This window comes from Cherax quadricarinatus, chromosome 5 (assembly GCF_038502225.1).
Source record: "Cherax quadricarinatus isolate ZL_2023a chromosome 5, ASM3850222v1, whole genome shotgun sequence".
NCBI classification, from domain to species: Eukaryota; Metazoa; Arthropoda; class Malacostraca; order Decapoda; family Parastacidae; genus Cherax; species Cherax quadricarinatus.
In genome coordinates this window covers 21,956,251-21,970,316 of record NC_091296.1, presented here as the reverse complement: position 1 = coordinate 21,970,316, position 14,066 = coordinate 21,956,251, and the positions used below count along the sequence as shown (strand labels likewise).

The 14,066-nt window shown below is 39.9% G+C and overlaps 2 protein-coding genes across 7 annotated transcripts in view; one reads left to right on the top strand and one right to left on the bottom strand.

Annotated features, from left to right (window-relative positions):
- Nucleotides 1–14,066, bottom strand: part of LOC128684805 (maternal embryonic leucine zipper kinase) — a 151,652-nt gene that overhangs the window by 101,370 nt on the left and 36,216 nt on the right. The window lies entirely within an intron of this gene.
- LOC128684806 (lysophospholipase D GDPD1-like) overlaps nt 1–14,066 on the top strand; it is a 106,782-nt gene that overhangs the window by 61,390 nt on the left and 31,326 nt on the right. For all 4 annotated transcript variants that reach the window (XM_053771083.2, XM_070101215.1, XM_070101207.1 and 1 more), the window contains exon 5: nt 11,644–11,777. In XM_053771083.2, coding sequence (XP_053627058.2) covers nt 11,644–11,777 — 134 coding nt within the window. The remainder of the gene's footprint in view (nt 1–11,643; nt 11,778–14,066) is intronic.

Below are 14,066 nucleotides of genomic sequence, written 5' to 3'. Positions count from 1 at the left end.
CAACTACCCAATAATGTGGTCAGAAATTTGCAATTTGGCCAATTTCACGAAAATTAAAAAATATGACAATTTCAAAATAAGGTCCAGAATGAACAATGCAGACATTCCTGGCTCAAAATAACATTTTCTTTGTTCATCAGTCATGTCTCCAGGCCCCTCTGATATTACTCTTGCTTTCTATTTTGAATTTTTATTCAAACAAAAAATAGAAGACTTACTATTATGCAGACTACTGCAATACTGTAATAATTGTATAAATAACATCAACCCATTCATGACTGCATATTAGAATGGCTAGTTGGACATTTATTGGACAATGACATCATTTGTTTACATTTCCCCTACTTTGAGCTCCATTTCCAGGTTCTTTTTATAGTAAAATCAATCAAAATCACTTCTATTTCTATAATATGTTTTCCATTCTATCAAATTAGACCAAGAAAATGAGAATACAACCATAAATACTATACGAAAATAGACCACAAAGTCGGCATTTTAATTAAAAAAAATGGTCGGAGTTTTTTTTTCTCATTATGCACTGCGTGCTCCAGGATTTTTATATGGTGCACACTGACCACACAGACCCATTCTCTCACATGTGGGCCTACCAGCTTTCTCCTGCTTGTACCTCGTAAGACGTATATATACGGCCACGACAGTCAAAGGGTTAAGTGTATTCTAACCTAACCACTCTAATTCGGCAAACTCAGTAATCCGGCACACTACAGGTCCCAATGATGCCGGATTTGTGATGGAGGACCTGTATGACATAAACAATATAAATATCATAGAAACCTGGTATATATACTCTAAAATTAATAAAATATGTAATTCATGTAGTGCTATGTTGGTGGTGGACGAGAGTTTGTCTGGAGACAGGACAAAATACTTCTTGAATAATTTTGCTAGCATCTATATGGCTTATTTATCTATCACAGTTCATCTAATATGACATAACAAACAGTATAAATAACATAGACCTGATATATACTCCAGAATGAATAAAATATGTCACTATACATGTGGCGGTGTTGGTTGCTGACGAGAGTTTGTCTGGAGACAAGACAAAATATTCCTTGAATATTTTGCTATCAACTCTACGGCTTATTTATCTATCACAGTTCATCTGATATGAAATAATAAACAATAAATAACATAGAAACCTGATATATACTCTAGAATGAATAATATACTGTACAGTGGACCCCCGCTTAACGATCACCTCCAAATGCGACCAATTATGTAAGTGTATTTATGTAAGTGCGTTTGTACGTGTATGTTTGGGGGTCTGAAATGGACTAATCTACTTCACAATATTCCTTATGGGAAAAAATTCGGTCAGTACTGGCACCTGAACATACTACTGGAATGAAAAAAGTTCGTTAACCGGGGGTCCACTGTATATCATTATGTAACAGGTGGAGGTGGCCACACCCACTCCCTCTTTCTTGTGGTAAACACTGCCATCTAGTGACAGCCTTTTAAAGCCGTCTATTATTATAATTATTATGTGGTACATTATTATATATGTATTATTATTATGTATTATATTATTATTATTATTGTATTATATTATACTATTATTATTATATGTACAGTGGTCCCTCAATTATCGTCCTTAATCCGTTCCTGGAAGTGGGACTATTAGCGAAATAGACGATTTTCAAATCAATTTTCCCCATAAGAAATAATGTAAATACAATTAATTCGTTCCTGACACCCAGAAGTATTAAAACAAGAAAATTTTGTACATGAGATATAGATGTAGTACATAAACAATAGAATGGGACATGATGAATGAAACATTAACAGCATAACACTTACCTTTATTGGCAATTCTTCATAGTGTATGGAAGACTGGAGGAGGAGAGATTGGATTAGTTTCTGTTTGGAAGGGGAATCCCCTTCCCTCAACACCTCAGGTACCAAGTCCTTTTCTGGGGTTACTTTTCTTCTCTGTTTCTTAATGCCACTAGGACCAGCTTGAGAGTAGCTGTACACTTGTGGTACTAAATACTTGTCCAGAGAGCTCTGTTTCTGACATCTCTTTAAAACTTCCCTAAAATGAGCCAAGACTTTGTCACTGTACAAGTTGCTGATATGGCTTGCAACAGCCTTGTCAGGGTGATGTTTCTCCATAAATTTTTCCATCCTACCCCACATTTCAAATCTCCTTAATTTCTGAAGAAGGCAACTTTTTCCATCTCTCTTCCTCCTCTGCAGCAATATTCTGAGCTGCAGTCTGTTGCTGTTCCTGCTGAAGCTCTTGCAGCTCCTCAGTGGTTAGCTCTTCTTTGTGGTCCTCCACCAACTCTTCCACATCCTTCAAACTCACATCCAACCCCATGGAACTCCCCAATGCCACAACAGATTTCACAACTGTCATAGGCTCATCAAGGTCAGCCCCAAACCCTTCAAAATCCCTCTTGTGGACACAATCTGGCCACAATTTTCTCCAAGCAGAGTTCAAAGACCTGGTAGTCACTCCCTCCCAAGCCTTACCTATAAGGTTTATGCAATGGAGGATACTGAAGTGATCTTTCCAAAACTCTCTTAGGGTCAAGTGTATGAGGTCACATTAAAGCACCTTTGAAACATTGCTTTGGTGTAGAGTTTTTTAAAGTTTGAAATGATCTGCTGGTCCATGGGCTGGAGGAGAGGAGTGGTATTAGGGGGCAAGAACTTTACTGTGATGAACCCAAACTCCTCCAGAATTAGGTCATCCAAGTTTAAAGGATGAGCAGGTGCATTGTCCATTAGCAGGAGGCACTTGAGACCTAATTTCTTTTCCAGGAGGTAATTCTTCACACTAGAGCCAAACACTTCATTGAACCACTCGACAAAAATTTCCCTCGTGACCCATGCCTTATTGTTAGCTTTCCAAAACATACACAATTTACTCTTCATAACATTGTTTTTCCTGAACACTCTTTGATTTTCAGAATGGTGCACTAGTAACGGCTTCACTTTGAAATCCCCACTAGCATTAGCACAGAACTTGAGCGTCAGCCTGTCTTTCGTAGACTTGTGTCCTGGAAGTCCCTTTTCCTCCTGAGTAATGTAGGTCCTTATTACAACCCAGGAATCCAAATGGCCTGTTATCCCGGGTGTAATGGGAGCAAAATAAACACAGCAGAAAAAGTTTAGACATATTATCCTTCACCAATTTAGAACAGCAATATGTACACTATAAACAGTGATAAGTATAGTGCACTCCACGGTAAGCAAGGCAGAAATAGAAGCCACAAGATAGCAGACTGTGCTTCAACCAGCTCTAGAATGGGAATGACAAGGGCAGACAGGAGAGTGGTACCCACATAACCTCTGCAATTGCCAAAACCATCTTCTTATTGGCTAGAACCTGGTCACTAGTTGAACGACGGGGCCCCATCATCAACTCTTAGCAACCTGGTTCGCTGGTTGGGGGAGATAGCCTGTAAATGAGGGTGTGTACATGCGCCGAATAAAGGTTACGTACTCTTTGCATGCCACACCCCCACCCCGAGAAGGCTCAGGATTAGGCTGCCACCTCCCAGTGGTAACCGTGCCGCCATGGCACAAAATAATGGGACCGCCTTTCCTCTCCACCATCCAACTCTTAGATAGAGCTCGGCTTTTCTCGTGACAAAAAGCCAAACCCTAAACTCAAAGTGAGACAGTAGTCAGTCAGGCTAGCATAGGTCCAAGATACAGGCGGACGGTAGCCCGCATCCCCTCACTAAAAAAATACCCCACACCAGGGGATAAAAAAAAAGCGTGAAAAGGGGTTACCACAAATAATATAACATCCTAACCTAAATAAATAAAAATATTAGACTCTAGATAAAGAGTCCGCCAACACATTTTCTTTGCCGGCAATATATTTAATTCTGAATGAGTATGGTTGCAGTCTTAGCGTCCAGCGCATGAGCCTTGTGTTGTGGTTCTTCATGGCTTGGAGATATACTAGAGGATTGTGATCACTGTAGACTGTGACCACCTGCGATGTCTGGCCCACATAAACATCGAAATGCTCCAAAGCCAGTACCAGCGCGAGGGCTTCTTTTTCAATGGTAGAGTAAGCCCTCTGATGTGGCTGAAAAGTATGCTACAGGCTGCAACTCCTCATTCTCGTTTTGTAATAGTACTGCCCCAACCCCAGACTCACAAGCATCAACCTGTAATGAAAAAGGTTTGGAGAAGTCTGGAGACAAGAGAATGGGTGCAGTACACAATATTCTTTTTGCTTTGTCAAAAGAAGTTTGACAATCTGGGGTCCAATTAAAGGGAACTTTGTGACTGGTAAGAGAGGTAAGAGGGGCTACAATATCTGAGAAATTCTTACAGAATCTTCTGTAAAATCCTATCATGCCTAGGAAACGAAGAGATTTCCTATCATGAGGAACTGGATAATCTTTAATAGCAAGAACTTTAGCAAGTTTAGGTGCAACTTTACCACTACCTACTTCATGGCCTAGAAAAGTGACAGTGGCCTGGCCAAAGGAAGATTTAGATAAATTAACTGTTAAATGGGAACTCTTAAAGGTCTCAAAAAGAGCCTTAAGTCTAAGTAGGTGTTGATCCCAAGTATCAGACACCACAACAATACCATCTAGGTACGCTGCTGTGCCTTCAAGTCCTTTAATAGCCTGATGGATAAGTTTCTGGAATGAAGAGGGGGAATTTTTCATTCTGAAGGGGGTAACTGTGTATTGATAATGACCTCCTGGAATTACGAAGGCAGAGATTTCCTTCGCCTTATCCGTCAAAGGTACCTGATAGTAACCTTTAAGGAGATCTAACTTGGACACAAAAGTAGCCTTACCCACAAAGTCAATTACGTCATCCAGACGAGGAAGAGGGTAAGCATCTGTAATTGTGACCTCATTCACCTTACGGTAGTCTGTAAACATAGGAAACCCTCCATCAGCCTTCTTCACAAGGATGCACGGTGAAGCCCATGGACTAGATGACTCCTCCACTAAACCATGCTTTAACAAAAATTCTACTTCCTGCTGAAGTAGCCTCTGCTTTTCAGGATTAGCTCTGTAGGGGGAGAGTTTAATTGGTTTAGAGTTTCCCACAGCTACATCATGATAACCTAACGTACATTTTTTCGGCACATCCGAAAAAATATTAGGATATGACTGTAGAAGCTCAGTTAAATTTGTTGCTTGAGTTTCAGATAGTCCCTCCATTAAAGGGCTAGGATCCTTGAGGAGGACAGAATTTGAAAGTTTAATATTAATTTCAGAGATAGAATGCAAAGAATCAGAGTCGTCCTCAGAGGTAGAGGACAGAGTCATTACTGGGACTTTATCTGGTGTATGGAAATATTTTAATTGATTAATGTGGTAAGTTTTAGTTTTTGAGGTCTTATCAATGGGAGCTACCACATAATTTACATCAGATAATCTACTTACAATCTGCATAGGTCCCGTAAATCTAGCTTTCAAGGTGTGGCCAGGTATAGGTTCCTGCACCAACACCTTGTCTCCTGGATGGAAGGAGCAGAATTGTGCACTTCTGTCATACCTCTGTTTCATCTTACTTTGAGCTGTCTTTAGGTTAGCCTTGGCTAACTGACGTGCCACCTGCAACCTTGAAGACGGGTTGTAGAGTGTTGAGCTAACGTCTTCTCCCATCCATCCTTCTCTGAGCACCCGAAGAGGACCTCGTAAATTGTGCCCAAAGATCAGCTCAAACGGACTATACCCTGTAGACTCTTGCACCGTCTCTCATACTGAGAACAGCAACAAAGGTAGTGATTCATCCCAGTCTGTAGGAAAGTGCATGCAAAAAGTTCTCATCATGGTTTTTAACGTCTGATGGAATCTTTCCAAGGCGCCTTGGGACTGAGGATGATAGGCAGTGGATAAGTTGTGTATTATCCCTAACCTAGTTAATACTTCCCTAAATGCTTTGGCAGTAAAGTTAGTACCTTGATCACTTTGAATAGTTTTAGAATGCCAAAACAAGAAATAAATTTGGTTAAAGCTTTGAGAATAGCTTTAGTATTAATACTACGCATGGGAATTGCTTCAGGATATCTGGTTACTTTATCCATAATCGTAAATAAATATTGATTTCCAGACTTTGACCTAGGTAGTGGACCTACACAATCTATAATTAAATCTGCAAAAGGTTCTCCATCAGCAGGTATAGGTTGGAGTGGTGCAGGTTTAATGGAATGTCCAGGTTTCCCTACTTGCTGACATTCTCGGCAACACCTAATATGATTCTTCACATCTTTCTTTAATTTTGGCCAATAAAATTCTTTTGTGATTCTATACAAGGTTTTTGTAATTCCTAAGTGATCTCCTAATGAAGTATTATGGGCTATATTTAATATTTGAGGTCTAAACTTGGTTGGAACCACTAACCTGTCATACAATTGCCGGCCCTCTATCTCCTTACCAGTCTCAGTGCAGATCAAATAATCGTTTTTAACTTCATACTTGACCGGATGACCCAAAGAGGATTTACCCATGGCTGCCTGAAAAGCGAATTTTAAAGAAGGGTCCTTTCGTTGTTCCTCCCGGAAGGACAGTCCCTCGGGCATGGAAACAGAGACATCTGGCAATCCTGCAACCTGGGAATAGGAAGGCTTGATCGGGGTCTGTTCACTTGATTTACGAGGCTCCGGCCGTTGTGCCTCATAAAACAACGTGGCTATTCCGAGTTCGGAGTCGTCCAAGGATAGGTCAACATTCTCTCCAGACAACCCTTGGGATGTTGCCCGAGTTATGGCCAACACCGGAGAAGAATTACTCATTATAGGTTCAGGACACGCACTAACAGTAGTAATGTTATTACCCAGTAATAACATGGCATCTTTCATGGTGAATCCTTTTGAGACACCTACAGTCAAGTACCCAGTGTAATATTTGCACTGTACATAAATTTTATGCAAAGGGACAGAATATATAGCTCCTCCAAATGCTTCCAATAAAACAGAGGAATTCAAGGAAGTGTTCTCTGAAAGGGGTAATATTCCTTCTCTTACAAGTGAGCAATATGCTCCAGTATCTCTAAAGGTCTTTACTTCAGTTGTTTCTGAGTTTTCCTGAAGGGAAATAAGATACTTGCAATAATAAGGGGCCATACCTTTTTCTACTTCTCTCGGGGACATGTTACTAGGGATATTAGAGATTTTCCCAATGGGTTGGGGTTTGTGGGGGCAGTTGGGACGGATATGACCTACTTTGTTACAAAGGAAGCAGACGACAGGCTTGCCCTTTACTCCCTGCGGACATTGCAACTGGTGTCGCTCTGGCTGGTGTCTCTCTGGATACTGTTGTCGAGATGCACCATGTTGAGTAGTTTGTCTCTCAGCACGTAGACCATAAGTTGAGAAGCGTGGCTCACCAGGTGACTTAGTTGGCTGACGTAGACGTTCTCCCTCCGGCTGGCACTTCATTCTCCAAGGTTGACGATCTCTGCTCATGCCAGGCTGTTGAAAAGAGAGACGGGACTGCTCGGACAAGGAGCGGTTAGTTTCGAAGGTATGCCAACCTGGCTGCCTCCAATGCAGTGGTTAAGTCACGATCCTGCAGAAAGACTCAAACCTCTGGTCCCACAGACTCCAGCAGGTTATCAATCAGAATAAGCTGTACCAGCTCCTCAAAGGTAGAGACACCACTTGCTTTATACCAGCTGGTAAAAGCTTTGGTTTGCTGTCTCACAAAGTCCACTAGGGATTGACCAAGCTGTCGTCTGCCCAGCTTGAAAAGTTTTTTATATTTGGCTGGGATACATGTATATGCTCCCAACACTGTGGTCTTCACTACTTGATAATCAGAAAATTCAGCATCATTTAATACTGACGTAAATTCCTGTGCCTTACCAAACAATGCTGTATGAACCAACGATGCCCAATGCTGTTCCGGCCACCTCAAGGCTCGAGCCTGATTTTCGAAGCTTTCGAAAAATTGTTCTGGTTTGGCCTCATTGAAGCGGGGAACAAACTGTACTGCTTTCTGTAAACTAAAATTGTTTACAGAATGCGAAAACTGCCTCCTTTCTCTTTCCCTATCAAATTCTTCCCTTGTGAATGCTCTCAGTTCCCTAGTTTGCTCAAGATTGATTTTTGCCAGCTCAAGTGCCAACGACGCTGATTCACCTTGAGACAACCCAGCTGCACTATACTGACCATTTTGCTCCATAGGTGTATCATCTTCCTCCTGCGAGAACATGGTAGTTTTTGCCCTAGCTCCCGTAGAGGGAGGAGTCTGATGTGCCATCTCTTCTTCTATAAGTTTGTCAGCAATCAGTGAACGCAGTTGTGCAGCTGTGAGTGCATTTGTATTTAATGCCAATGGAACAAGCAATTTTCCAACAACGCTGTAGGGACAATTTAGGTAGGTTATGCAAAGTATATGCCGACACCAGATGTCTGGCTCATCTATGTGGCATAAGTTATTCGCTATGCACAGTACGATTGCAGAATACCCCAACGTAACACGTTAATTTGCAGAACACGTTTAGCTATGCACAGTACGATTGCAGAATATGCATACAAGCAAAGCCGACTGCAAAATTCTCCACACCGAACAGGCTAGTAACAAATGACAAGCAAAATTTGTAAAGCAATGCCAGGCAGCTACACTGTTCTAGAAGATTGACCGTAGTGAAGCGAGCACACCGAACAAGCTAGTAGCGAGCTGTTGAATGATCACACAATAGCAAGGCTGACCATAACAAAGCAACTGACACGCAAAATTTGTAAAGCGTAGGCAAAGCTAATGCAATGCCAGACAGCAAGCTGCACAATGTTCCTGCTACGAGCTTCACCCTAAGCTCAACCGTTTCTCTAAGTCCAGCTCCAGCTCTCGGACAGGCTACCCATATTACAACCCAGGAATCCAAATGGCCTGTTATCCTGGGTGTAATGGGAGCAAAATAAACACAGCAGAAAAAGTTTAGACTTATATTATCCTTCACCAATTTAGAACAGCAATATGTACACTATGTACAGTGATAAGTATAGTGCACTCCACGGTAAGCAAGGCAGAAATAGAAGCCACAAGATAGCAGACCGTGCTTCAACCAGCTCTAGAATGGGAATGACAAGGGCAGACAGGAGAGTGGTACCCACATAACCTCTGCGATTGCCAAAACCATCTTCTTATTGGCTAGAGCCTGGTCACTAGTTGAATGACGGGGCCCCATCATCAACTCTTAGCAACCTGGTTCGCTGGTTGGGGGAGATAGCCTGTAAATGAGGGTGTGTACATGCGCCGAATAAAGGTTACGTACTCTTTGCATGCCACAGTCCTCTTTGTCATTTTCTTCCAAAAGAGGCCTGTTTCATCACAATTGAACACTTGTTCAGGTTTCAATCCTTCAGCCTCTATGTACTCCTTGAATTCACTTACAAATTTTGTAGCTGTAATGCCTCATCATACTGTGTATGCCACTACAGTTCTTAAGTCTCTCAAACCAGCCTTTGCTTGCCTTAAATTCACAAATATCAGTACTCGTTGCAGGCATAAGACTATCTCCTGCTAATTGTTTCTCATTTATCCACACCAATAATTTCTCAACATCTTCGAGTACTGGTGATCTCATTTTTGTCAGCATATTTACCCCTTTTGCGACAACAGCTTCCTTGATTTCCTTTTTCTTGGCCATGATGGAAGTTATGGTTGTATGGGGTGTCTTATACATCATGGCCAGTTCAGCCACACGTACGCCACTTTCATATTGTTCAATGATGTTTTTCTTGAATTCAATCGCATTTCTCACCTTCTTTACCAAAGGCCTGGCATTAGGAGCTTCCTTTGGAGCCATGGTAGCTTATTTAACAGTTGCAAGCACTAAAAGGCGGCTGAGCCATGTGAATATTATGACGAATTTTGATTTCGTATGAACATGTACGTGAGGGGATAACTGACAACTCACAGCAGGAGCAAGTGGGGTGGGCACTGGTAAACAATGGCACACTGGCTGGGAAGGGAGGGTGAGGCGGCTTGGAGCCATGTGTATGCATCCAGGACAAACGACTATTTGTGAGTCAAATGACGATTCACGAGCCAACGTTTTGACAAAAATAATGTTAAGATTTTTGAAAATTACAACTATCGAGCCTTACAATTATCAAGGGTCCACTACATGTACGTATATGATAAGCTGCAGCACGTCTTTGCATAACAACAGGCAAAGCCATACTGACAACTGGGCTGGTGAAATATGAGCAGCAGGAGCAAGTGGGGTGGGCAGTAAACTCATGCTAACTGAATTTTGACTTATTTAATAAAGTCAGGTATCATTTTGTATTTTTTTTTTTTTTTTATCAGCACACTGGCTGATTCCCACCAAGGCAGGGTGGCCCAAAAAGAGAAAAACTTTCACCATCATTCACTCCATCAGTCTTGCCAGAAGGGTGCTTTACACTACAGTTTTTAAACTGCAACATGCTATTCAGATTCGTACTAATCACTGCTTTGCTGTATATAACTATTGTGTTCATATTTGCCAACACCTCTGCCTGTCTTTCTGTGTACAAGTACTATCTGTTACCCCTGATGTTTAGTACGGTCAACAGTAAAATAACATATATTTGTTGCAATACTGTATTTTGATTTACCAGTTATATCCACTGTATATACTATAAATGCTTGTCTTTAGTTTTTTTTGCATTTTGTTTTAACCCTTAAACGGTCCAAACATATATATACGTTTTTTCAACATCTGAAAGTATGCAAAAAAATGTAGATCATCTTTTTTGTTTTACATTTGAAAACTTGTAAAAAAAACTTTTATCTACATTTTTTTTTTGTTATATTTGAAAATATGTAAAAAAAAGTAGATCTACTTTTGTAGCACTACGAATTTGAATGTCGATCTGTTTGGACCGTTTAAGGGTTAAAAGCCATTTAAATATTTACTTCTCTGATTTAGAGTATTTTTTATAAATATAATTATGCTATTGCTTTTGAAGCAATAATGGTTATAATTGGTTTGAATAGTGAATTAATTTTTAGCTATAGGTAACCTTGTACAATAATTGTTTTACGGTTTTATCTTTTGTAGCCACTGGCTTACCTCGTGTCCAGTACGTATATTGCATACTAATGAAATCAAATCAAATCAGATCAAGTTTATTCTATATAAAGATTATAATGTAGGGTTTACATATGAGATATTGTGTGGTTTACATATTATATAAAACTAATTATAGAGGGGGCCACTATCACACCTAGCATGACTAGGCATTTCGGGCAGACTAAGAGTACAGTGTAATTCAAAACTTTATATTGGTACAGATTAAGGAGCATATTGGTATTAAGGCTGAGTAACTGCATTACAGTTCTCAAATTTAGCAATGTGAATGGTTTTGTTTTGGTACAATACATAGTTTCTATTGAAGCTCCTATACTGGAGTATCATATACTGGAGTATCATATACTGGAGTATCACAGGCAAACTTATGACTAGTTAAGATTCGTACTATACCAGGGTTGTCACTGTCCTCTTCACTTTGTTTTCCTCAATCATTTTCCTCATTTTCTTCTTCCTCCTAATACAAAGAGGCTGTATAATCAATCTGCTATATATATAATCCTAGACATTATTAAGTGCATTACTGTGCAACACTCAAAGTGTTGCTCGTGCGTTCACGAGATCCTAAACGTTAATTCAACCTCCATATTTTTTTGCTAGAACCCCAATGTGTGCCTGCTCTTCAGTGCTCGACGAGTGTGCTTCATGTTGTTGCAGCTCTACACTGGCATCTTGCCATTTATGCCACTCAAGGAGACCCACTTGGAAATATTTATGCCAGTCCATATGGTAAAGTGAGTATCTACACTAATTATAGCATGTGAGCCCTTCAACGGAGGAATGTGGGGAGAGGATGTTGAAGAGCTCTTTATCCACATAATTGGAGCTATCCCATTCTTTGAATTAATTCTAATTTCCTTTCATTCCCCCAGGGACTGTATGACCCCTACAGGTTTAGTGCTTATATAGCACATTAACTTAATGAGGAAGATAAAGCATTATGTACAGTATATAGTTTAATTTATGTATTAGTGTACATGCAATCCCCAGTTAAAGAATGGGGCTAGCTTACAAAAGAGCAGCAAGTTGGTTTTCATTCTGAGCAACAATTGCTATGCTCAAACTTAGGGAATAAATTCCTAAATTCCTGCAACCTTTATGCCTCCTCCAGAATCTCACAAGAGCTGTATTATCAGCAAACAGCAACTGTGATAGCTATTGCTTCATTATTTTTTTTAATACCAGCCTTCTTCCACCAAGTTAGGGTGACCAAAAAAAGAAGAAACACTTTCATCATCACTCACTCCATCACTGTCTTGCCAGAGGCACCCTGATACTGTACTACAATTCAAAACTGCAAATATCTCCACCCCCTCCTTAAGAGTGCTGTCAGCTGGATCTAGTCCAGGACTAGATCCAGCTAACCAGTTTCCCGAATCCCTTTGTGTATGTTACTTTGCTTACACACTAACAACATGTCAAGTTATAAAAACAACTTGCCTCCACTCACTCTAGCACACTCACACATACTATACTTCCTACCTCCAGAACTCAAGTCTGGCTAACTAACCAGTTTTCAACACACTACCATTCACTTCCTTTAACACTTCTGTAAACACAGTAAACTCTCAATATAACTGACCTCGATATAACTGACTTATTAAAATTATGGGCAAAAATCCATTGGTAAATTGTACTTCTAAGTCCTTTATTTTCAATGCTTAATGCAATACCTTTATCTGTATATTGTGTGTACAGTACTATATTAGGTAAAAGTAGAGTGCCTCAGTGCATTTTATTGCTATTTTTTAACATTCTGATTTAAGACACTTGACAGTCCCCCCCTCTCCCCATATTAGTCTGTTATATCAAGTGTTTATTGTATGTTAAATAACCAGGGTTAAGTCATGTCACACCCCTGTCTAAAGCCTACTTTTATTGAAAAAGAGTCTCCCTCCCTCCTGCATACCCTAACCTGGACCTCACTCTCCTTATAACTTCTTATTGCTCTAGGTAACCTCCTGTTTATTCCATACTTTTACTATACGTATCTGCAAAATTGCCACTCTGTCAACCCTATCATATGCTTTGTTTATATCCATAAATGCAAACAGTTCTTACCCTTATCTATGTATTGCTCAGTTATGTTCTGTGTAAAAATATTTGATCTACACATCCCCTACCCATTCTAAATACTCCTTGTTCCTTTACAATTCTGCTTCTGTCTTACTTCTAATGCTTTCCATAATAATTCTATTATACACTTTACCTGGTGTACTCAGCAGGCTTATTTCCAGATAATTCTTACACACACTTGTTCCCTTTTTGCTTATACAAAAGGAGCTGTGCATACTCTGTAAATCCTTAGGAACCTTCTCTTCTTTCATGGATATACTGAACAAATACACCAACCACTCCAAAACTGTATTTCAATTTGTTTTTAGCATCTCCATTTTAATTCCATCTAACCCAGCTGCTTTACTCTCAGTCTTGCCACAACCTCGCACTTCCCCCACATTTATCTCTGACTGTGGGGAATGTAGCACGAGGCAATGGGCAGAATAAAAGGGGGTCAAGCAGCTGGGACAGATAGGATTAAGATATTAAAAGCAAGTGGAGATACAGTTTTTGAGTGGTTGGTTGTATTCAGTACAGGTATGAAAGAAGGGAAGGCACCCAAGGACTGGCAGAAAGCATTTGTTGTATTAAAGAACAGTATAACAGAATTACAGAATATACTTAATAGAAGGAAATTGTCACTAATGCATACACTTAAAATATCAGTATACAGTAGACCCCCGAGTTTCTTGATTAATCCGTTCCAGAGTCTACTAAAAGTCAGAATTCACGAAACTCGAAACCATTTTTCCCATAAGAAATAATGTAAATCCAACTAATCTGTTCCAGACACCCAAAAGTATTAACAAAAAAATTTTTTTTTATAGATTAAATATAGATTTACATACAGAAAAGAATGTGAAATCAACTATAAAACAATAATAATATCACACTTACCTTTATTGAAGACTTTTGTTGGTGTATGGAACATAAGAAAGCAGGAACACTGCAGCAGACTTATTGGC